General features: G+C 39.5%; 1 protein-coding gene across 1 annotated transcript; it reads right to left on the bottom strand.

Annotated features, from left to right (window-relative positions):
- Positions 1-224: 224 nt before the first annotated feature.
- Positions 225-653, bottom strand: LOC147517323 (L10-interacting MYB domain-containing protein-like). The gene is made up of 2 exons (XM_086593564.1): positions 327-653; positions 225-242 (listed from the first exon to the last, which is right to left on the bottom strand). Exons 1-2 carry the CDS (start codon positions 651-653, stop codon positions 225-227), a joined length of 345 nt encoding a protein of 114 aa, XP_086449690.1.
- Positions 654-24,962: the final 24,309 nt, after the last annotated feature.

Genomic DNA, 24,962 nt, shown 5'->3' with positions numbered 1-24,962 from the left:
GTGAATGCACAGACTCTTCTAGCTCCTTGTATAACTGGCTCATCCTGTAAAGGCAAAGACTCACTATTTGCCCTTACCACTTGTGTGTCTTCAAGTATGTCAATAGAAACCCGTTCTTGATTTGGTTGTCGGTGGTACGACTTCCAAAATTTTCCTTCAGCAACTTTTCCATCACATAGAAAAACCATATTATCATACACGAGAAAGGGTGATTTTTTACAACATTATGCATCTGGATGTGCCTGTGTACATTCCTTTTATTAATAGTCTAATAACATCAAAATCTTCAAGATATGGATATACATTTTCCAATAAACATTACGTACCTTCAAGTATTCATCCCAAACAGCACTGCTAGCGATGAACACACAAGTAGTCGGATCACACCCAAAACCAGATAAAATAGTAAGTGCCTTTGCGACTTTGTATTTTAACTTCAAATTATTCAAGCGGTTACGAACTTGATCCATATTATAGTCACATTGTGACTGCTCGTTGAAGTCTTTCAATATATTATTCCAACTGACTTTGGTGAACCCATTTTGGGTGACATTACCATCTAAAGTCTCCTTAACCATTGCATCCGAAAAGATCACATCAAGGTTGTCATTCCAATTTGCACGTACTTTTCCAGAAGTGGTACCTTTACTCATCTATATATGGTGACAACAACTAATGATCAACTCTCAAGTAAAGATGAACCCTTCTATATATAGTGACGGCAAAAAAAGCATCTCAACTATACAAAAAAAAAAAAACAAATTTCTTGTTGCCAAAATACAGAGAAATATGATCTTGGTTATCTCAACTGATAATGCCAATCTGAGAAAGTGTTTAGAAACAATATTCTTATCTCAACTTATCTTAAAGAGAACTACATAGAAGCATACAAAGCATTCAAGGCATTCTGATTTCAAAGAATCGCAAAAGTGTATTCTCTTTACTACAGATTAGCATTAACATGAGTTGAACCCCTGGAAATAGGTGGTCACTTTGGCAGTTTGAGTGTTTTAGTACATAGCAGCATTTACAGATTCCTTTACATATCATACTGTATCAGTTCTTAAATTAATTCAAACGATTACCCAAGTAGGTGTAACAATCCATGTAAAGTAACGATGAAACTTAGTTATAAAATGCTCTCAACTAAAGCAAAAAGTATGGAAGATAAGGTATACATCAAGAAATTCAATAGTAGTACGTGAATGCACTTAAAAAGAACGCAAACACATTGGTAATTTTGACCCATTTAAACAGGGCTGATGATTCCAAATCTATGAATTTAATGGACGGGGACGGGGGGCTATAACATTGACACAAACGATAGTAAAAGGAGCTGGGAGAAAAAACTATAGGCTGATGTTATTTTGCTCTTACGTCAGAAAGCGAAAGTAGTTTCACTCTGCACCTAAAATTAACAAGATACTAAAGCAAATACTGATAAAACTATATCACCAAAACATATATATAAAATTGTTCTTCAAGTTAGGTTTTAATTCCTTCTTGTCTCTGTATCTTGGTGAAAAGATCAATTGAGTATTTGTAGCAAATAAGCATAGTGATGCCAAAAATTGATGTCTATGTACCTCCACTAGTAACAACCATCAAAACAACTTAACTAACCATCTAATACATATCCATAGATGCAAATCATGACGAGAGATACTCCGCAAGTGATAACTTGAATCTAATAAAGATCCATAGATGCAAATCATGTATAATGGATTCAAACAAAAAAAAATCGCATTTTTAGGATCTTCGTACCTTTAGAAATTGAGTGAGAGATCGAGACGAGAGATCGAGATCTAATAAAAAAAATGAGTTTTATTTGGAGAAAATAACCAGGCCGTCACTTTGCCTTTGGCGCAGATGAGAGAGAAGAAAAAATAGTTTTTTGTCTTAAAAAACAAGTTTTACCTAATTATCATAAAACGAGTTTTTCGGACCAATAAATATTTTTTGGATGAAAAATATTTTTTAAAAAAAATAGAGACCAAACGCATTTATTTTTTCAAAAAACATTTTTTGAATAATAAACACTTTTTGTCAATAAATAAATAGGATCCAAACACCCCCTAAGACTAGTTTGTTAGCCATATGCTTGTCTATACTATTTATTTTTCTTTGTAATCTCTTTTCTTTCGATTTTTATAATATCAATTAACTTCTAGCAAAAAAAAACATTTGTAAGGTACTTTAGCCAAAAACAACAAACATTGACGACTTGCATGTAGTAGAGATGGACTAGGATTACCTCGAGTTGTGTTTCCACAAGGTGCATTCCACTAAGTTTCTTTAATTGTGCATGGTGAGATGTAGCTTGTAGGCATGGCTTCCAATTTAAACCCCAATTAGGCATGTATTATCAAAATTAATGATGATGATTTTGTAATTTGTTAAAAAAAAATAGAGAACAAGAGTAATCACCAGACCACTTACAACCTTTAGAGACCTTCCATGCATGTATGTGTACCTGATGACCAAGATCATAGTGTTTACATTGCTGAATGTTTGGTACTTTGTCTTTGAACAAACCATATAAGATTTACACTATTCCATAGTTGTTATTCTACCAACAACTGTAGTTCCAAAAAGGCAAAAACCTTAAACTATGCTTCAAAATATCTAAAACGATTGCGTGCAAGATGACATTATGCTTCATGGCCATCTTGTAGGTAAAATGCTTTAGTTTTGACTGGGCGAAGAAATTATGTTTCTCTGACAAATAAAATTCAGGTATCACGTCAAGCCAGCAAATCTCCGTATCTCTACACTATAAGATAGCCAAACTTCCTACAACAACCCCTAACTATCGAATAGCTTATTATTATTATTATTATTATTATTATTATTATTAGTTCCCTCTTTGTACAAATTAAAAACACCTCCCTTACTTCACTACAATTAGAATCAACTCCATCTTGTTTAATAATTTAGAAGAACCTCCCTCACGTCACGAACATTATATAATTATCCATATTTTTTCTAATGATTTAGAGGAACCTCCGTTTTGTCCTGAAATTATGTAATTACCCCTCTAATATTTATATACCTTCTTGAATTATAATTAGAATCCGAAAAAACTATGCTACCTATCAATCTAGAGCGAGAAGACTTAAAAGAAATCGATGCATAGCACAGTTCGCATATTTATTTGATATTATGTGTAAATATCCCCATTTTTAGAAATTCCAACTCACGCCAAATCCTCAACGGTTATAAGATCAGATACCAAAGACTATTAATACTAAATAGTCGAGAATGCTCCCACGAATCCACGTCAACCCCATTTTTTCTCTGAGATAGAGATGGACACCTCAGTTTTTACAATGATTCAACAAAAAAAAAAAAAAAACTCACGCCCGATTTTGGGAATTGTTCGCGTAACAATATGAAATAAAAGAAAATGATCAAAAAACCTTTCGTCAAAACTCAAAACCCCACCCCGACCTATACCAAAAAAAAAAACAAAAAACCCTAGCTTGATAAAAAAAAAAAAAAAAAAAAGTTGAAATTACAATGTGTCTCCTCGCTAGACGTTCTGTTACTCCAGTCGGTGCACATTCATTATTTTTTATTTTTTTTTGCAACTCACCACAATTAATCAGTTGTTGTCATCTCAAAATGGAACAACACCCATTATGTACTGAGTTTCGGTGTAGTTTCTCATCCTTCTTTCACGTTCCTGTCTATTTTATCAATCTCATTGATTAGGCATTCACCAATTTTTTGTTTCAAATGGTTGAAGGATAAAAATTGGAGAAAAATTGAAGATGGAAGAAAACACAATAACGTCGTTCATATCACTTTCTCTCAAAAAGCAGGTATTCTCCTAACTTTGATCAGTACTTTGATTTTTAAATTTGAGAAAAGTTAAAAATTTGAGAAACAAAGAGTGTAGTTTTTTAGAACTTTGATTTAAAGGTATTGATAGTTGCAACCTGCAGGTTTGGAATGAACGGTCCTGATGTTTTGGACAATGTGGCTTATGTTAGAGCCTATAACACTGATCACTAGTCAAGGCTTTTGCTAGAAGCAACTTCAATAATGGTAGAGACCAGGTCCGTTACTTCGATCCCTGAATGTAATTTTTTCTTTTTCAATTCCTTTGATCAGAAAAGGGGGGATCTTACATCCTTCTTTCCCAACCTTCTACATATTTTAGATGGTGAATTTGTCTAGATCCCTTTTAAAGAACAAAACAGACTCCACTCTAAGACTAGACTACCATCACATTTATGGAGGTCATGCAAACACTAATGGGTTTAAGTCCACATATTCTTTGTTTCATTTATTGTCAAGTGTGGTAGCTAGATAGTCCTATGTAAATGAATCGTTTGAATTTAAGTTGGGAGTTGAGATTGATTGAATTGGATGAGAAGGAAAGAAAATGTCAGATCAAAGTTCTTTAGGTACTACTATTTAAAATATAATTGTTGGTATTTTATGAAGCCGGTGGATCTTCAAAGAGAACTTGGTGATGAAGTTCAATTGGTCGCTTTAGCAGGATTGGATACTGTGATCTTTGGCCCAAGTGAGTTACTACTTGATCAAACTTAAATATTCATTCTATGTTTCATTTGGGATACCCTTGGTTATCGATTCCATGATGGCCCCAATAAAAATTTTGTGACAGAATGGTTCACGAGTTTACATTATTTACATACATCAGGCGATTCATTGTTTCTTTTCCCATCGATATAAAGATTCACTGTATCAATTTCTAATTAATAGAAGCATGTAGGATGAGATGGCATAGACTGTAATGTTAAGAAAACAAATAAAATTAAACAAAATGTGATCACATGTAAGATTGGTTGGCCAATTGATTAGATATAGAGTAGTATTGCTATGTTTTTGTAATAGTGAGCAAGAGAAAGTGATGTCTTATAACCAAAGCATAACTAAATGGCAAGGCCAAATTTAACTAAATGACAGGCCTAAATGTAGAAAAATGTTCGGGATGGCGTACTTTGAGCTTTCTTTTGAGCTTAGTTCCCATGTTAGTTGTGTTCCATATAATTGCATTGTCGAGGATGCAACAACAGCCACAAATGGTTTCTACTTATTGTAAGGTGGCTAGAGTATAGAGTAATATTATTCTCTCTTATCATATTTGTAAATCCAATTCATTTTGAAGACGATACTTTAATTTCATTAAATTTGGTATCAAGGTTTTAGTTTCATTAAAGCATTCTGTCTCTCTTTATCTTTTAACGTGATATGCAATTATTGGGATCTGTAACCTCAAAGTATATGATTTTGTTATGCAGATACTGATTGTTCATTTAATTGAGTCCACCACCTCACACTGATATTAGGATAATATGATAATTAGGAATGCCTATCATCACAGTTCATCATGTGCATCTTTCTTTACTCCTTTAGGCAACTAATTTGTTATTTTTGCAACCATTAATACTGAACAGTCGAAAATGCTCCCAGTAAGTCACGTCAGCCCCCTTTTTTCTCAAAGGTGGACACCTTAGCTTTTACAATAATTCGGCAGAAAAAAAGTAATTCTACGCCCTCTTTTCCCAATTTCAATTGTTCGCAACCCAAACAAAAGATAAAAGTTAAACGAAACCCCTAAAAAGAAAACATAAGCTAAAAAAGCTCTCCGCACAGATATCTTAGGCTTGATACATTTCTCCTCATCAGTTCATACAAAACAAAATCTCTAACTATAAAATAGTTTACTTAGAGCTTCTTATTCCAAATCCCAAGAAGATGGTTTCTAATCCACCCTTTATTATTTTGCGGGTCCTTAAAAGTAGTGCCGTTGCAAGATCTCAAGTCTATTCCTTAAGGATCGTGGGGGAGTGATTTTGGTTTATGATGTGTTTGCGGCTGAAGGTCTTCTCTTGAAAAAAATACTTTCCTTACATTAATTACCCTCATCTTCTAAACTTCGTAATGGCTTTGGATCTAGCTTGGGTACTTATTGTTTGGTGTTGGAAGGGTTGGTTCAAATACCAATTTGATTGTTCAAAGAGTTGAGTATGTTCAGGAGTCAGATAAGAGAAGCCACCTCATCGACCTTCTTCATACTCAAAGAGAGAATAGATCTCATGGAAAGGTAGTACGGTTGATATGGGCTATTTCGTATAGCTTTCACTAACATGTCACTGGATAATTTGTCAATGGCTTCATTTATTTTTCTATTATTCTTCCTATGTTATTTTCCCCTTTTTGACTTGGTTTATTTAATATTTGATAGTGTAAATTGTTGTATAGTGAATCCTATTATTGATTTCACAGCAAGCTCTGACTTCAGTTTTTGTGGAGACATAGAAAGGAGCTAACTCACTGGAATATTGGTTGTGCTCGAATGGTTTTCCAGCAACTACAATTCATGGTGATAGATGATAGCAGGTAATTGGAACTGTAAAAAACATTGGTTAGCGAATATATCCTATTTATGTTAACAATATTGCTCATCACTACTTCAATGTTTAATAGTAGAATTCTGTTTTCCTCAATGACATGCATTTGTTTCCTATTAATGCCTAAAGTGCATTAGTCATCTTGCTTAGAATGTCATTTTATGAAGTGTCTACTTTACTCTTTGTTCCTGTGTGTGTACATTACTCTTAGTTGGTTTATATAATCTTAACCATCTGATAAGAAATCCAGGGTTTTGGGATCATCTTTTGGTGTCTCCAAAAAAGTCAAAATAAGTATTAGATAAGCTTGTAAGTTGTTTAAGTTAAAGACCAATACAAAAATGATATCTAGCAAAGGGCAAGGGAGTAGTAGTGAAAAATGAGTTTCAATGAGCAGAAGGAAGTTCATTCTTATATCCTCAGCTTTATATTGGTTATCACAGATCAAGCTTTCTGAGTCAGCTACAAAGCACCCGGTTTCACTCGGATTTTGCAAGCTTGCATTGGAGTCGGGATGCGAGGTGAGTCAGCTAGAGTTATTTTGCTCCTTGCATGAATATATATATATATTTGAAATGGTTATAGGGTTAAGGCAGACCCCCACCTGTGTTTGATTTTTATTTTAATATGTACTGATGTTTTGATGTTATGTTTCAGTCCAAGGGTAACATTCTGTGGGTACAACATTCAAAGTTAGCATAAGAGTTTAGACAACTGGTATGGTGTTCATCATTTTTTCTTAAATCTCTATTTTTTTATTGTTATTTGTCTTCAATGAGAACAACTCATCCAATCTTCTAATGGAGGGTGTTTCACCACTTTTACTAGTTATGGGACGTACACTTTCATTTTATGTTGATTTAAATATAACCTAATGTAGCAAGTGAACTTAGCTCTCCTAAACTTTGAATTTTTTTTTGAAGAGTTTAAAAAGTCTCATGCCATCTTCATCCAAGTGAAACATTTGTCTCATTCATATTATAAATCAATGTTATATAGTTGATATTTCCTTCATTTTAAATAATACTTTTAAAAATTGCGTGATTTTCATCTCCACTTACCATACAAAATGTCTCTTTTCTTTTTCAGGAAACAAAAAACTATCTATTAGTAAATTTGGGAAAGGGGTACTCAGATTTAGTTGGAGTAGTTGATCTTCGCGGTGGATCTGTCCCGATGGCTTATGCTATTTCAAAAAAAGGATGCTGCAAAGTCTCCGAAGCCATCAAAATATTATATTTATTTTTGAAAGAAGCAAAAGATTATATTTATGTTCACAGGTTTGCTTCTTGCTTAATTCTTGCATAATAGATTTTGTGTTGGGACAGCTGGTAAATAAAGTAGGTAAACTTGATAATCTTAGCTCAACCACAAGTCATGGAAGAAGCACACTCACCATCATCTACAAGGAAGTAAGAGCAAACATAAGATTTATCAATTCTCTAGACGAGGTGGTTTCTTTTAACTTTTGTAGCATATTCCCTGAAAATAGTTTAGTTGACATAAATAATATGAAGAATGACATGGTACATACTCAATATACTCATATGGTTGTTGATTCAGAAGGGTGTTTTTGTAGTTAGCAACATATGTAGTTGTAGGTGGTACAAAATTAGACTATAGGCGACAATTCTTTTTACAATGATTGGACTGTCGAAAAAAATGATGAAGCATGTTTCTAATTCAATGTGGTGGTGGAATTTGAATTAGATTTTCTGTTCGACTTCGTGCGGATATATATATATATATATATATATATATATATATATATATATATATATTATGATGGAATATGTGGTTTATAGTGATGAACTAGCCGGGAATGGTAGACTTTATGTGGAATATTTAGATATTTACACAATTTTTTTTTCTTATAACACCTTCATGTACAGATGTACTATTAATTAAGTTTCTCTTGGATTTTAATTTTTTTTTTAGTTAACTTACCTGTACTTATGCAATGTCAGGTGTAAGTGTGTAATGGGTTGACTCAATTAGTTGCATCTGTCTTTGTGAAAATAATGGTTGATTGATTTTCCACTCTTAGTTATCAGGGCAATCTGAGGATGATGACGAAGACTTGAACAACAAATGCAGGAACTTATTGGTGTAAAGCTTTTTCTTTAAAAGAGGCGGATGGTGGGTTTTAGGTATGCTGACAAATTTTAAAGGTATGAAACAAAATTCCAAGTAACTTTGCACGGACCAAATCAACTACTTGCATTTTTCTATGTGAGTTACATTGTCACTCGCGTTTCTTTTGTTGTGTTGGAAACTTGGAGGCAGCAGAATGTTAAGGTTAAATTAAAATGCTCACAGTTCACATGATATGATTTATTGACTTGTTTTTTTGGTATCCAACACTTAGTAGAAGAAAAAGAAATAAGGTCGTTACTATTCACAATCCAGCAGATATCTTATTAATGTTCACAATCAAATAGAACTGTTTTGCAAGATTTAGGCACTCACAATTATACTTAACATATAGTTACCACTTTTACGGTTATATTAATTCTTTGTATTTTCAGTTGTCAGGAAGAATTGATGTTAATACATATCTAATGATCTCTTAAGAGACCCGAAGAAGGTAAAAAAACCCTGATTTGATGTTATTAAATTATGCATATTCATTAAGTTCATTAATTTAGACAGAAAACAGAAGAAGAGCTTCTCAATGAAACCCAAAGTTTCAATCTTTTTCTCTTCTCTCACCTTAATTCACATGTTACTTTTTTTTTTTTTTTTGAATTCAATTCTATTTATTTCCAACATGTAGAATTTATTTTTCTACTCTTCTTTATTCGTGAGCTCCTTCCTTTCATGATCTATTTTCATCGCTTTATTTTGATGAAGGATTTGTTTGTTGTGTTGCTCAAAGTTTTTAATTAATCTCTTATGAAGAAACCTCTTTCAAACTCTATTATTATACAATTTTCTGCAACAGTGACTAAAAGCCTTTGCTTTTCTTGTAAATGGTTTCAATCATTGTTTAAAGCACTGAAGCAACCGTGTCTATTACTGAGATACAAGACAAGATACCACACAATTGACCAAATCAAACAATATAATTTGCAATCTCTCATATTCTTTTTTTTTAAATAAAAATATTGTGCACAACAATTTGAAACTCTTATGATTTGTCTTTCAAATTAACAACAGGTATTTACCGTTTCCATTGAATAGTTACTACACATGTTTCATAAGTACTATCTCTATTGTCTGGGAAGTGTTGTCTATTACATCTCAAGTGTTTGAGAAAACGTTCAGACTACAAGAAAATTGAGCTTTGGCCACAGGTATAAACAAGCTTTAGTGTTGCCAGGGTCCAACGGCCCATAGTCGTGCCCAAGTTTTTTGATGGCCGTGGGGTATTGTTTGTGTATTTGGGTCTCACTTCCCATTTTGGCCTCGGATCCATTGTTTTTTCAAGTGTTGGATTAGACTTGGTTTTCGATGTCTGGTTCAGATCACATTAAACCGTCGTGAAAATAAGCGGAGATGTAAAACTATTATCAAATATCGAAGGAGGGCTCCAGAAAAACTCTTCCTCTCTAAAATGAAATTATCTTCTCTCATCTAACAAATCTTTCCTTCCCCTTTGTCTCTTACTCCATGACAAGCATATATATTTTCCCTCACCTCGGGCTCATTAGGTCAAGTGATTCTTTCACCCTGTCTAGTCTTGAGTAAACAAAAGAGGGAAAATGGGCGTGTTGGTGCTGCCACCAAGAGTCAACTGAGGTATTTTTTCGTCCTTTTCTCTCTCTTTTCTCTCAATTCCTGACTGATGATATTTATTTTTAGGTTGATCTGCTAGGGTTTTTCAAGTTAGTTGTTTGGGCACCCAAAAGAACAAACCTTTATTCATTATTTCAACGCAAAATTGCTCAATCTGGAAGAAAGCTTTGCTTTAACGAAGGTAACAAATATTTAGGGTTTCATTTTGTTTTAAAGTGGGTTTTGGCTAAGCATAAAAGTGTGTGATATGTTTCATTTTAAATAGTTGTTTGTTATTGTTATTAAACCTTATAATCGGTTATTTATTATAATTCTATATAATTGTTATTATGTTTTTTAGTGTTTGATTTTCTAATTTTAATATTGTTCTAGTACTTATCCTGAATGGTTGTGCTTCTTCTTGAAATAACCCTTCGTGATATTAATGTATAACTTATATACATCAAAATGATAAGTAGATGTAAGAAGTTCAGTTCGAAAATTTTGCTATAGAATATTAGATCTGATGCTACATATACTAAGAAAACCTATTAGTGTACAATGTAAATTCGATGAAATTTATGTAGCTTGGGTTGTGGCATCATTGTTTTGATTGAACTTGCATGTTTGTGAGGGATCATTTTCTAAGACAGAACAAAACCTTTCAAAATGCATTTTGATTTGACCAGCAAAATTTATTAGGTTTGCTACTTTGCTATTATCACTATTGTTTAGATTTACCTTTTTGCCTTCTAATTTTGTTCTGGTTTAAATAAAGAAACCCTGAGGAGATCCCTTGGGGCGAGAGACTAGAGCTGAATTCGTTGTTGAGTCGACTGACAAGGACAAGGCAGCTGCCAGCTTGAAGGTTAGAAATGATTGGCATTTTACTGGTTCATTTTAAGATAAGGAGTTGAGAATATAACTTTCATATCTTCATTTGTGGTTAAGTGTATATATATATATTGCCTATTTTAAAATTATATTGTCTTTGTTTTGGATGTCTTGGTGATTTGGGTGGTGCAAAATAGGTTATCATTTCTGCCCAAAGCAAAGATGCTCATATGTTTGTCTCAAATGTATAGCTGCACGTACTACCAGCTGTCTTATTCCCCTTGCCAAAGTTTTCAAATTGATACGTTTTGCATCAATTGGATTGGTTGATCTACTTTATATCTTTTGTGTAGAGGCTGTTTTTCTCATTGTCTGTCATGTTGAACAGGTCATCAATGACAAGTTTGGCATTGTTGAGGGTCTTATGACCACTGTTCACTCCTAGTTAGTTTTTTTTTCCAGTTTCAGTTGATTTTTCTTACATTGAGAGAAAAATCATTAAATCATTTTTTTAATTAATTTCTTCTATTGTGCAGCCACGCGGAATACTGTTGATGGCCATCAATCAAAGGCTGGAGAAGGCTGGAGAGGTGGAAGGGCTGCATCATTTGTATGATCAAATTTTACAACCTCTGAAATCACAATGACTCTCTGGTGTTCTCCCCCTCCTTTTCTTTTTCTCTTTCACTTCTCTCTTTTCACGCCCCTCTATATATCCCATAACCGCTCTCTTTCTCCAACCGCTCCATCCTCTCTAACCGCTCTCCATGATCTCTTTTCGTGTCCCACGTCTGCCACTTGTCCAACCGTCTCTCCAGGTATTGTGTTCTGGCTACTGTGCTCCTGCTACTTCTTTCCTTAATCCACATCTCTTTAGGCCCCGATACTTCACTGAAACTTATGCCTTTCTAGGTTCCGCGGTACATCTCTGTTCCGCGGGCTTGATCCGACGCTCCCACTCTTTCTCGGGCAGTTACAGGGTAGTTCTCGGCAGTTGTATTACCGCGGACACGATCCGCTACATTAGGTCTCTTCTTCGCTATTCGGCATACGACCCACTTGCCACCTATAACCCCACATGTCATGAATACGTCCTATACAGATGCCCCTCTCGGTCCCGTTTGATGTTCCGCGATATCGTTCTAAGTCCGCGGATAAACTACGAGACCGAGATAAATCTCCCCCTTTCTTTTACATCGTGGCACGTGCGTGCACCGCACGCGCGTCGCTATCATTACATCTCGATGTCCGATCCGCACGTGTATCGAACCTGTCATTTCGGCTCACGTATATCGAGCCTGCTTTTCCACTTTTCAATGCCCCATGTGTCCCTTTTTTCCTGGTTCTTTTCCCAAATGAAATGACCCTTTTGCCCCTGTCGATTAGTGTCCCACCCAAACATCTCTCTTCCTTCAAAACCCCTAAACTCGTCTCTAAACCTTCCCATTTTCCTTTTCTTCCAGTTTCTTCTACCTTTCTTCCTGTTCTTCATCTTCAGTGGGTCTTCGATTATTCAAGGTTCGAGCTTCTCTTTCATTGCTCTTTGCCGCTTTACTCCTCAGGTTTGTCTTCCTCCCCTTAGTTTTTGTCATTGTTCCGATTATTCTTCCTCGTTTTACTGTTCCCATTTCTCTTCCTCCGTAGCCTATTTTCTCCATTGTTCTTCAGTTAGGGCTTCTCCATTGTTTAATTTTGTCATGTCTGAGTCCGAATCGGCGAGTTCCTCAGTTACCCGACCTGATGGATCGGAGTCCTCTGCTCCCAGATCTAGCGGTCACACAGTGGACCAATCTGACTCCACGGCTTCGGGCTCTGCTAGCCCTGTCGCGGAACCTTCCACCTCAGGAAGGAAAGCCACTCTGCCTCCCCCCCCATCATACCGTTGTAGGCCCAACTTAGATGCAGTTAAAGCTGCTTATGGCATCCCCGCCAACGTGATCCTTGAGCACGTGCCTGGCGTCTCCCATTTCCCGCATCTAGTCCCACCGCGGTCTGGTTGTCTCATCACAACTGTTGGTCAGATAGCGGCCGGCTTGCGATTTCCCTTAACTCTCCTTGATGTCGAGGTATGTAACCACTTCAACATCCCCCCCTGCCAAGGCATCGGTAACTTTTGGCGAATCTTATATGCCGCAGATCACTACAACAAAACCAATTCTCCCAAAATCCAACTCTGCGATATGATAGCTCACTATTATATAAAGAAGAGCACCAAATTTGGTAGTGTAGGATATCAGTCTTTCTGTACCCGTCCGCAGAAGAAGTCCTTTGTCCTCCACCTTACTACCTCTGATAAAGTGTGGCATCATTATCCGTTATATGTGTCCGGTAGTTTTCTATCCGCAGATCTTCCTTCTGACGTTTCTCTAAGGCATCTCAGTTTCCTTACTAGTGGTACGTCAAACTTTTTGATTCGCAGTGCTCGTTCCTAACTTTACTTTTAACTTGTCTTTCTTTTGTACCACAGGTTGGAGCCCAGATTCGCTATCCAAACTTTACAACGGTGTCTCCTCAGGTATTTTTCGAAAACTCTGTGACTTGGGAAGTGCCCAGAGTGAAGTCCTCGGCATAGATCCAGAAAAGGGGCATCCTCTTCTCCTTGATCCTTCATTGAAAAATATTGGTCCGTATCAAGGTCCACTTTATCGCCCAGCCCCTCCCAAAGAGAGACTCCCCAAACCCTCTCCTCGCCCAAAAAGAAAGGCCTACAAATCTTTTAAGTATACTAACAAGATATCGTACTCCAGAGCCGTGGCCTAACGTTTTGCCGTTGCGTCCAAGGCCCATCCCCCTGCTCCATATACCGCCCCCTTTTCCTACTCTGCTGCAGCAGATTGGGAAGACGATTTTGATCAACCCTCCTCCCCTATTCAAGAAGCTGCCATGGCCTCTTCCAAACTCAAATTGTGGGAAAGTGACTCTGAAGAGGATGAACCCATTGAAGTTGCCGCTAAGAGCCATCCTGCTAAAAAGGCTAGGACTGCAGCGCCCAACCCCACTGAAGCTGCCGCTGTCCTGCCGCTGCCTATTGTTTCTGCTCACCGCCCTTCTAAAGATTCCCAGCCATCTAGGTCAGCGCCACCTGTTGCACCTGAAATATGGCGACCTCAGTTCAGGGCTAGAGATCGCGAAATAACTATACGCAACTCAGCCCTGGACAATCCTTCCGTCGCAGCCTCTCTTTTCTTCAGCTCTCATCTGCCCAAAGATCAAGCATACGGTGATTCTGGCAGTTTCGCGTCTCATAGAACATCCATATACCACGGTTGGGAAAAGGTATTATTCTTCCCTTGCACCTTCTTCTATTCTTTTTAACACTTTGATAACCCGTGATTCTTTTCAGCTGAGTTTGGATATTGGTTATGTGATCTGCGGCTTGACCAACACGCTGGACTCTATGGAGACCATGAAGCAGGAGATTGAAGGACCTGAAGGCTAGAAGGCCAAATATGCTGAATTGGAGAAGGATCGCGATGCTCTTCGAATTGTGGCCGTGAAGGCCCAAAAGGCGCTTCAGGTGGCCCAAGATCAGCACCGTGACTATGTTTCAGGTGTTTCATCCAAACTGGAGAGCCAAAAAGAGGCAGCTAAGGTCGCCACTCAAGTCGCCGTAGATAAAGCTGTGCAAGAGGCCGCAGATCGTTTTTGTAGCCTAGCCGAGAAGAAGATTAGCCGCGAACTTAAACAACAGCTCGAAGAACTCTCCGTGGCCAATCGCCTCCTTCCTGTTACGAGTGCAGAACCTCAAATAGCGCGCCCTCCAACCGTTGCATCGATTTCAACTCCTTTACCGGTCCCATCCCCAACTGAAGCCGTTAATCCAGTGATGCCTGCTCCCATCGTTGTGGATATTCCCCCTCCTTCTGCCGGTGAAGTGGAATTAGTGCCTTCTCACCAGACTGTGAGCGAAAGGCCTCAGTAATTTCTTGGAATCCATCTTTTGTCCTAGTGAATTGATGTTTTGTACTTAAAATGTTCCCCCTTGTACTTTTGAGATTTTGTGATTCCCACTTTTGTGACTTGATTTGTAACATCTCTTTTACGATTGAACGGGAATGGCGGGGTGTCTTTAATGTTGATCACTTTGCAATCTAGAGTCTATTTTCTACCAAGTCCAATTTCCATTGTATATATCTCTGTTAATTTTATTCTCAGTTGACTTGGACTCGAAATATGCAGTAGGTGCATCGATATGAGTGTTTGTATTCAGCTATGAAGCCTAATTGAACAGTGATTCATGCAATCTTGTTGATTTAGACGTATAGTCCGCAAAGGGCTTCTTTCCACTTACTTCTCTGACGGCTGTGAAGCCTGGAGGGGCAATTCAGCTTGCCCCCAAGTTGATTCGGACATATAGTCCGCGAAGGGCTCATCCCCCGCTATCTCTGACGGCTGCGAAGCTGGAGGGGCAACTTCAGCTTGCCCCCAAGTTGATTCGGACATATAGTCCGCGAAGGGCTCATCCCCCCCGCTATCTCTGACTGCTGCGAAGCCTGGAGGGGCGACTCAGCTTGCCCCCAAGTTGATTTGGACATATAGTCTGCGAAGGGCTCCTCCCCCCGCTTTCTTAGATGGCTGTGAAGCCTGGAGGGGCAACTCAGCTTGCGCCCAAGTTGATTCGGACATATAGTCCGCGAAGGGCTCCCCCCGCTTTCTTAGATGGTTGTGAAGCCTGGAGGGGCAACTCAGCTTGCCCCCAAGTTGATTCGGACATATAGTCCGCGAAGGGCTCCTCCCCCCCGCTTTCTCTGATAGCTGCGAAGCCTGGAGGGTCAACTCAGCTTGTCCCCAAGTTGATTCGGACATATTGTCCGCGAAGGGCTCCCTCCCCCCCCCCGCTTTCTTAGACGGCGGTGAAGCCTGGAGGGGCAACTCAGCTTGCCCCCAAGTTGATTCGGACATATAGTCCACGAAGGGATCCTCTTTTCTGCTATCCGTGGGTGGTTGTGAAGCCTGGTGGGCGCAATTCAGCTTGCCCCCAACTTGATTTGGAGTTCGTTCGTCAAAATTTCTTCTGCTTTCCATACCAACTATATATAGGAGAAGGGCTTGTTTTATTCATGGATAAAAATATACTGTACCAGATATTACACCCTGACTCTCATATCTCACTTGAAAACTAAACAAGGCTTTCACTATGGTAAATTTTCAACATTCTTATGTTCCACGGTTTATCAATCTTTTTCCCTGCTGAAGTCCGTAGCTTATAAGTCCCAAAAGTTCCCTTTTCCGTCACGACATATGGTCCCTCCCAGTTAGGCCCCAGTTTGCCGTCATTCTCCTTCCTGGTGGCTTGCGTAACCCGTCGCAGCACCTGATCCCCCACATTGAAAGTTCGTGGCCTCATCCTTTTATCATACTGTCTCTGTAACTTTCGATGATATTCTTCCAGACGAATGCGCGCCATTTCTCTTTTTTCCTCTATGAAGTCCAACTCCATGGTTAAAATCCCCTCATTTTTGCCTGACTCCACTGCGCTGGTTCTTGTCGTTTTCTCTATCATTTCCACCGGAATCACGGCTTCTACTCCATACGCCATTGAGAATGGTGATTCATTTGTAGATGTTCGTGTTGTTGTGCGGTAAGCCCATAGCACATGATGCAACTGGTCAGCCCATGCTCCTTTCTGCTCCTCCAGCTTCTTCTTAAGATTATCCATTATGATTTTGTTCGAAGCCTTTGCCTGTCCATTCCCCTCCGGATTGTATGGGGCTGAGAACCCCTGCTTCATTTTAAACACCTGAAGGAACTTTCGTACCTTTCCCCTAGTAAATTGTGTTCCATTGTCCGCGATGATTGTATGTGGCAATCTAAACCTACAAATTATATTCTCCCACAGGAACTTGTTCACATTTTCTTCCTTGACTTGTTGCAGTGCCACTCCTTCCACCCACTTTGTAAAATAATCGGTCACTGCCAACATAAATCTCCTCTTGCCGCTTGCTGTTGGCAGGGGCCCTACTATATCCATCGCCCACATGGCGAACGGCCACGGACTAAACACACTGTGCAGTGGTTCAGTTGGAGCATGTATCAGCGGTGCAAATCTCTGACATTTTTCACACCTTTTGGCATATCCTACTGCATCCCTTTTCATATGTGGCCAAAAATACCCCTGTGAGATCAGTTGGTGTGTGGTCGTGCGCCCCGCAGAATGACTTCCACAGTCGCCTTCATGTACCTCAGCCAGAACTTCTTTAATCTGCGGCGGCCCTATGCATTTTAACATTGGTCTGCTAAAACTTCTCCTATATAGATCCCCATCGAGTAAAGTGTATCTTTGTCTCACCTGTTCCATTCTGCGTCTTTCCTGTTTGTTTTCTACCTCCACCCCCCCATTAAGAAAGCTTTGATAGGTGTTATCCAACTTGGATCCATATCAACGATAAAGCAGACATCTTCCTCTTCGGTGGTACTAGGCTTGCTCAACACCCTTACTTCAATAGATCTTCCCTCTGTCCCTGGTAGTACTGTTGTGACGTATGCCAATGCATCGGCATGTCTATTTTCACCGCGGTTCAAATGTGCAAATTTAATCTTCTTGAACTTACGTGCTTTTCTCTGTAAGACTTCCAAGTATCTCGCCATCCTTGGGCAGCGAGCCACGAATCCTCCATTCACTTGACACACCACTAGGTTAGAATCCGAATAAACAGACAGTTCGCTCACTCCTAAATCTTGTGCCATACCCAAACCTGCTATCACTGCTTCGTACTCAGACTCATTGTTGGAAGCCGCAAATCCCAGTTTCATCGATAATTCCAGCCTATTATTCTCAGGAGTCACCAGGACGACGCCTATTCCGTTCCCTGTATCTATAGCCGAGCCATCCGTGAAAACTCTCCAACCATTCCGCGCATCCCATGGATCCAATGGGTCATAGTTAAGCTCCCCTTCGCGATCCATGACCATTTCCTCTCCCCACATTGGGTCCTCAGCTGGAAATTATGCTAACACCTCCGCCATCGCTTGTGCTTTTTCTGCGGTTACGATGCAGTGCATCGTATTTAAGTAACCGAAAGTATTACTGCCCACTTCAGCATTCTTCCTGACTTCTCCGCTTTCAATGCCTACTTGAGAGACAGGTTTGTTATTACCACCACGGAATGAGCTTCGAAATAAGGTTTCAACTTTAGTGCTGAGAATACCAATGCCAAAGCGTATTTCTCAATTATGCTGTATCGGGTTTCCGCGTCTAGAATGGTCTTACTCTGAAAGTAAACGGGTTTTTCTATCTTTTCAACGATTCGCACCAATACCGAGCTCACCGCGTACTCTGAAACCCCCAGATACAAATACAGTTTTTCCCTTTGTTCCGGCCGCGACAAAAGTGGTGCTTTACCTAAATAATTCTTCAACTCCTGGAAGGCTCCCTCACATTCCGCGGTCCATTGGAAGTCTTGTGTTTTCCTCAACAGTCGATACAGAGGATGACATTTGTCCCATGATTTAGAAATAAACCGATTTAGTGCCGCGACTCTTCCCGCTAAACTTTGTACCTCTTTCACATTTTGTGGGGACGGCATTTCTATCAGTGATCTAATTTGTTCTGGATTTTCCTCTATACCGCGGTGTGTTACTCTGTAACCCAAGAACTTCCCAGACGCTACTCCAAAGGTACACTTCTCGGGTTTGAGCTTCAGCTTGTGCCTCCGTAGTATGTGAAAAGTTTCCTGAAGACCTTCCAAGTGTTCATCTCCTGACATGCTTTTTTCCACCATATCATCAATATATATCTCCATCCCCTTCCGAATCTTCCCTTGGAACATTTTTTCTCCTACCCGTTGAAATGTTGCCCCAGCATTTTTTAACCTAAAGGGCATCCTGGTGTAACAGTACGTGCCCCCCTCTACCACAAACGTGGTCTTTTCCTAATCCGGGCTGTACATGGCGACCTGATTGTATCCCATGGACGCGTCCATGAAAGAGAACACCTTGAATCCTGCAGTTCGGTCCACTAGTTCATCCACCCGCGGCATAGGGTAACAATCTTTTGGACACTCCTTGTTCACATCCGTAAAGTCCACGCACATTCTAACTTTGCCATTCTTTTTCGTAACCGCGACCACGTTGGACAACCATTCTGTGTATTCTACCTCCCTTATTATCCCCGCCCCTTTCAGTCGAATAACCTCCTCACGAATCGCTTCCGCGTACTTCGGACGTATGCTTCTCATCTTTTGGCGAACTGGCTTAGCACCCTCATTCATGTGCAGATGATGACATGCAAACTCTGGATCCAACCCCGTGATATCCTCTATCACCCATGCAAACACGTCTAAATTTTCAGTTAAGAACTGCACGAGTTTACTTTTCCATTCTCTTTGCAAGTCGGTCCCTACGGATGTAAATTTCTCATCGTCTCTTACCCCAGGTTAACTATTTCCACCGTATCCAACGTTTTTGGACCCAATGGCGGCTCGGATCTTTTTGTCTCTGCCGCTTCCTGTAATTGCTACGCTGCTCCTTGTTCATGAGACGGCCCCTCTCCTTTTGTTCCGCGGACCAAACTCTTCGCAGTTACCTGCTGTATACTCTGTGCGGCTACTTGATCCCCCTTGATTTCATATGTTCCCCCCTTCGTGGGAAAGCGGATCACCTGGTAATACGTCGATGGAATGGCCTTCATTTCATGAATCCATTTTCTCCCTAAAATCGTATTATATTGTGAACCAGTGTCCACCACCATGAACCTAGTGAATACAGTCACCGGACCTGCTATCACAGGGAGCGTTAACTCCCCAACGGGCTCTGTCATACTGCCGTTGAACCCATACAGATTGGTTTGCGGAGCCTTCAACTGGTTTCGGTCGATGTTCATCTCCTCCATGGCCCCTTTGAACAACAAATCCACTGAACTGCCGCAGTCTATCAACACCCTTCGAACCAGGTAATTCCCCATTGCTATGGTAATTACCAAGGCATCCTCATGCGGCGAAATTACCGACTCTAAATCCTTCGGGGTGAACATTATGCTCCCGTCGATCATCGTGGCTCCACTCACTAACCGCGGTATGCTCACCACCTCACTCACCTGTTGTAGACTTGCTGTCCTTCTTATCTTATCCCTGTGTGTATTCCTACCCAGCGTCTCTCCACGAAAATGACATTGATGGTACCCAAAATTCTAGCCGGTGGCACTCTCTCGGCTTGGTGAGCCGGCGACAAACTCTCGAGCATTCCTTTTCAATCATCCTTTCTACTAGCCATTTCAAAGGCGTAACACTCATTTGTAGCATGGTTTCGACTTGATGGTACTTTCATGAGAATGGTTTCCCTTCTATCTCCTTGGGATACTTAGCTGACCCCTCATAATCTTGGTTCCCTTAATTAGAGGCAAGATTTCCTCTAAAGGTCTGCTAAGAGGCGTCTGTTCTAACTCACGGTATGGCTTCCTCTCCCGTATCTCCCTTCTACCCCGATCTCCTGTCCTCTCCGGACCTCGGCTCTCCCCTTTGTAAGACCCCTCTCCTTGTCCTCTATCTTTCTTTTACCCTTTCGATCATCCCTCTCAACCTCTTGCACTGCCTTTCCCGATTTCTTCTGTTCCTTTGCAGTTCTCTGCATTATATCCTCATATCATATGTATTTTTCTACTTTCGGGTATAGTGCGTGCAAAGTAGTAATTTCGATTTTGGAGACCGACTCATGGACTCTCGTTCCTGACCTCAATCCGTGCTGGAAAGCTATGACCGCCGTATGCTCATCCAAGTTTTCCACTCTTAGCGTCTCTTCCTTGAATCTACATAAAAACTCCCTTAACGATTCTGCGGACCTTTGTTTAATATTGAATAGAGCCGCGATATCGACCACCCTTCTCTTCTAGTGAATGAAGTGGTCGATAAATGCGCGCTCCAATTCTTCAAACACTTTGATACTCCACGAAGCCAACCGGTAATACCAGTCCGAGGCGCCTCCCTTAAGGCTGGCCGGGAACATCATACAGCGGAGCCCATCATACTTACTCTCCTGCCATAACGGCATTTGCTGCCAAAAATGGTGCAAATCATCAGTTGGGTCTCCTTTCCCATCGTACCGTTCAAATATGGGTTGGGAGAAGCTCTTAGGTACTTCGGAATTCCATATTGAATCTGCCAGTGGATTTTTATTGAGGCTCGCTACCTCTTTCTGAGCCGCACTCTGGTTCACTTTTTCTGCCACATGGTTCACTTCTCTATCTTTCTCGATCATGGCCTGAACTACCTCCAAAGTGATACCCGCCGTTGGTTCGACGTCCGGTAGCGGGTACTCCACATTCTCCCCCTCCGCTTCACTGCCCCTAGGATCCCCCAGCTCCGTTTCCCCCCGTGTAGTCTCCCTGTCCTTCCTCAACTCGTCATTTTCATTTCTTAGCCTAACTACCTCTTCCTGCAGAAGTCTGGTGGCATCAGCCGCCACATCTGATAATTCTTCCTCTCCTACCCATTCCATCCCAGCACTCTCGACTTCCGCAACGGCTTCTCTAACTGCTCCTTTCTTAGGTCTTCCTACGCCTCTTTTTGCTATAGTAGCCATTTTCTCCTACGAGTCCCCACAGACGGCGCCAAAATATATGATCAGATTTTACAACCTCTGAAATCACAATGACTCTCTGGTGTTCTCCCCTTCCTTTTCTTTTTCTCTTTCACTTCTCTTTTTTCACGCCCCTCTATATATCCCATAACCGCTCTCTTTCTCCAACTGCTCCATCCTTTCTAACCGCTCTCCATGATCTCTTTTCGTGTCCCACGTCTGCCACTTGTCCAACCGTCTCTCCAGGTATTGTGTTCTGGCTACTGTGCTCCTGCTACTTCTTTCCTTAATCCACATCCCTTTAGGCCCCGATACTTCACTGAGACTTATGCCTTTCTAGGTTTCGCGGTACATCTCTGTTCCGCGGGCTTGATCCGGCAGCTCCCTCTTTTCGGCGATTCTGGGGTAGTTCTCGGCAGTTGTATTACCGCGGACACGATCCGCTACATTAGGTCTCTTCTTCGCTATTCGGCATACGACCCACTTGCCACCTATAACCCCACGTGTCATGAATACGTCCTATACATCATTCAACATCATTCCCAACAGTACTGGTGCTGATAAAGTACTAGCATAACTTTTTTTTTTTCCTTTGGTCTTACCCCATTATAAAGTTGAAAGATTTTGAGGTATCGATGCACTAGTACATATTTAGCCTTTTGTCACTGTTTTAGAAGTCCTTTTGTCTCGGGCAATTTGATAACCGTAACAAATGAAATTTTCATTTTTCGCTCACGCACAAAATCTTACCCGGGCCCATTATTGCCACTGTTTGCTCAAAATAGCGACTAGTGGTACTATTGTTAGCCACTGTTATAAGCCCATGTATTGTAGATGATCAGTTTCTTAAGTCGGCCCCACTATCTCAAAACATAGCTCTCACCTATGAACCAAGGCTGAGAATGCCGATTCATCGCCATTTCAGGTATCCCTCTCTCTCTCTTCGCGCAACTTCATTCAATTCTAATTCTGTCTCTTTCTCGCTTGTTCTATCCATGTCTTGATTCTTCAATTCCTCTTTTCGTTTTTTTCCATTATCATCATATTGTTTAATTTAGATATGGATTAAGCCTCAGAGAACCTGATCTATTTGATTCGTTGTTGATTTGAATGGGTAGTACAATTTCAGTTCATTTAATATTCTTTGGCTTATTTAGTTAGCTAAATCGGATCCGTTTTTTATAATCTGGTCATATTCCGTTTTGAATCTTCTCTTCATTCGTTTGTTAATCTGTGTGACTGTGCAACTTTATATTTTTTGGTATTTCTTCATCAGAAACTAAATTTTGTTAGTTTTCAGTTTTTGTGAGAGTTCATAAAGCAACTTGATTTCTAGTGAATTATTTGTTAAATTAGAGTTTGCTATTTTGACCATAATAAGTAATAGGTTTATAAAAACCAATTGGCTATTTTAGTGAGCTTTCTCATGGTTTTTTTCTTCCCTTGCCTTTATTCCACTTAGGGCCGTCATAACAAAGATGTCGTTGTTACCTTGTACAAAGATCCTTATGAGGCGGTGCCGACTAGCAAAGTCGGTAAAACTTTTGGGTGATGATACGAGGAGGTGCGGGGGGCTCGAACCCGCCAAAGCATCAAAAGAGTTCTTGATCTCATTTAAAATAGGCTTACCAATAAAAAAAAAAAATCCTTATGAGCATTCATGTATACAAAAATTGGACGTTGCAAAAAAGAGTTTTAATGATAAACTTTTTTTTTTTTTTTTTTTTTCCGATAACCATGATCGCTTCACTTTCTGGTTCCATTTCGTTTGTCTAATTCATGTATGATATGGCTCAAAATGCAAAGGAATGCTGATTGTGTATGTAGTGATGTAAAGTTGTAGTATAACGTTGGTTTAATTTGCGACTTTTTTCAGCATGAGCATTTTCAGTACCTCATTTCCATACCAAAGTAATTCTATTTTTCAGGTTTGGGAACAAGGTATTTGGTAGGAAGAAGAAGGGCATGTGCTTGTGGTTAGTTGATGAAGGTATATTTTATTTATCCTTTTTTTAGTCCATTGAAATTACTCATTGTTTAGTCGATCTATAGTTTGAAGTTAATCTTGTTCCTTCAATTGATGCTAATATTTCGTTAAAAAGATTTTTTTTTTGTCAAGCAGTTTGCCATTTTTCTTTCAAATGGTAGGCTCACGAATATATATGCTTATGAAAGCTTTTCTGAGTGCATTAAAATGGTATGATAGTTCGTGGCTTTATTTTTTCTTTTTTGCTTGAACTAATTTTTTAGATTTGGTCTCTAGTATTATGTTGATCGGATGAGCTAAATGATCTTCTCCTATTTTGGATCTTCACTTTGTGAATTCCAAAACCATTTGGTTTTAGACTTTTCTGTTGTAGTGTATTAACTATTCTTATTTTAATTTGGTGGTAATATATACTTTTTTTAGTTGTATGGCTACTAGGATAGGGTTCACCAAAGCTCCCTTAAGTTAGATAGCCTCAAAATTTGTATGATCATCCTGGCGCTGAGCTATTTTTCCGCAGGACCTCTCCTTAAGATAGAGCTAGCAAGTCAGTATGTTAGTATGTTGCCTATAAACACGCAAACTTTAGACTAGGTTAAGTCATTTGGCGGTATTTTCGCATTTAACCATTTAGCGTACGCGAACTCAAACCGCTACATGCCAGAGCATGTGATCCAACACATGCTTCATTTAGATAGATATTGATGTTGAATTGGTGAGTAGCACATTTTTAGGTGCCTGACTTTCCTTTTTTTTTAGTAAGGACAAGACCTGACAGCTGAGAGAAATTAGCTTTCTCCAAATTATTCATCACTTTAACTCTTATTAGTAACCTCTATTAAGCATTAAATGATGTTCGTTCACTTCCTTTGCTCTCCATCCCAACGTCAGAAAGCTTTCCTTCTCTAGCTTGCTTCCCATTAAATTTCATTGTCTTGCTCCCTATTAAATTAAAGCCTTAAAGTAACAATTGAAAAGGAGACTTTGAAGGGAGGTTTCATTGATGAGTTGATGGGTATTAATTGATGTTGTGCACACAATGTTGGAGTGCTGATCTTAAGGACTAGATTAAAGTTTGAGATCAATAAAAGGTGAAGTTTAGTTGGTTGGGTTGCTTATACTACGTTAAGGAAATGTTAATTTATTGTTAGAAAATATTGTGAGGGGTGAAATATTTTTTGAGTGGATATTTGAAGTTGGTCAAGACAGATAAGAAGACTCTTCAATTGTCTCGTATCGTTACCGGTATGTACTCATTTCTACACTAAATCTTGTAGTTGAACACCCAATATTAGATATAGTTATTTAATTTCCTAAAGCTAACCGATTAAATTATATGAGAAATACAGTGCATGGTTGTTTGGTATAGTTCTTTAAAACATTAGAATTCAATGGAATTAGAACGAAGTACCAATAGTTTAATACTAGAAGCAAGTGTTTGAATGCTACTCTAAAAGGTTCAGGGACATAGAAACAAACCATTAGGGTTGAATACCATCTTACATATTTTAAGAAAAATGTCATAG

Source organism: Coptis chinensis, chromosome 2 (assembly GCF_015680905.1).
Source record: "Coptis chinensis isolate HL-2020 chromosome 2, ASM1568090v1, whole genome shotgun sequence".
Classification (NCBI taxonomy): domain Eukaryota; kingdom Viridiplantae; phylum Streptophyta; class Magnoliopsida; order Ranunculales; family Ranunculaceae; genus Coptis; species Coptis chinensis.
This window is presented reverse-complemented; position numbering and strand designations above follow the sequence as displayed.

Coding starts and splice junctions, on each gene's coding strand:
- LOC147517323 (XM_086593564.1), bottom strand. CDS start 653: ATGAGTAAAGGTACCACTTCTGGAAAAGTACGTGCAAATTGGAATGAC.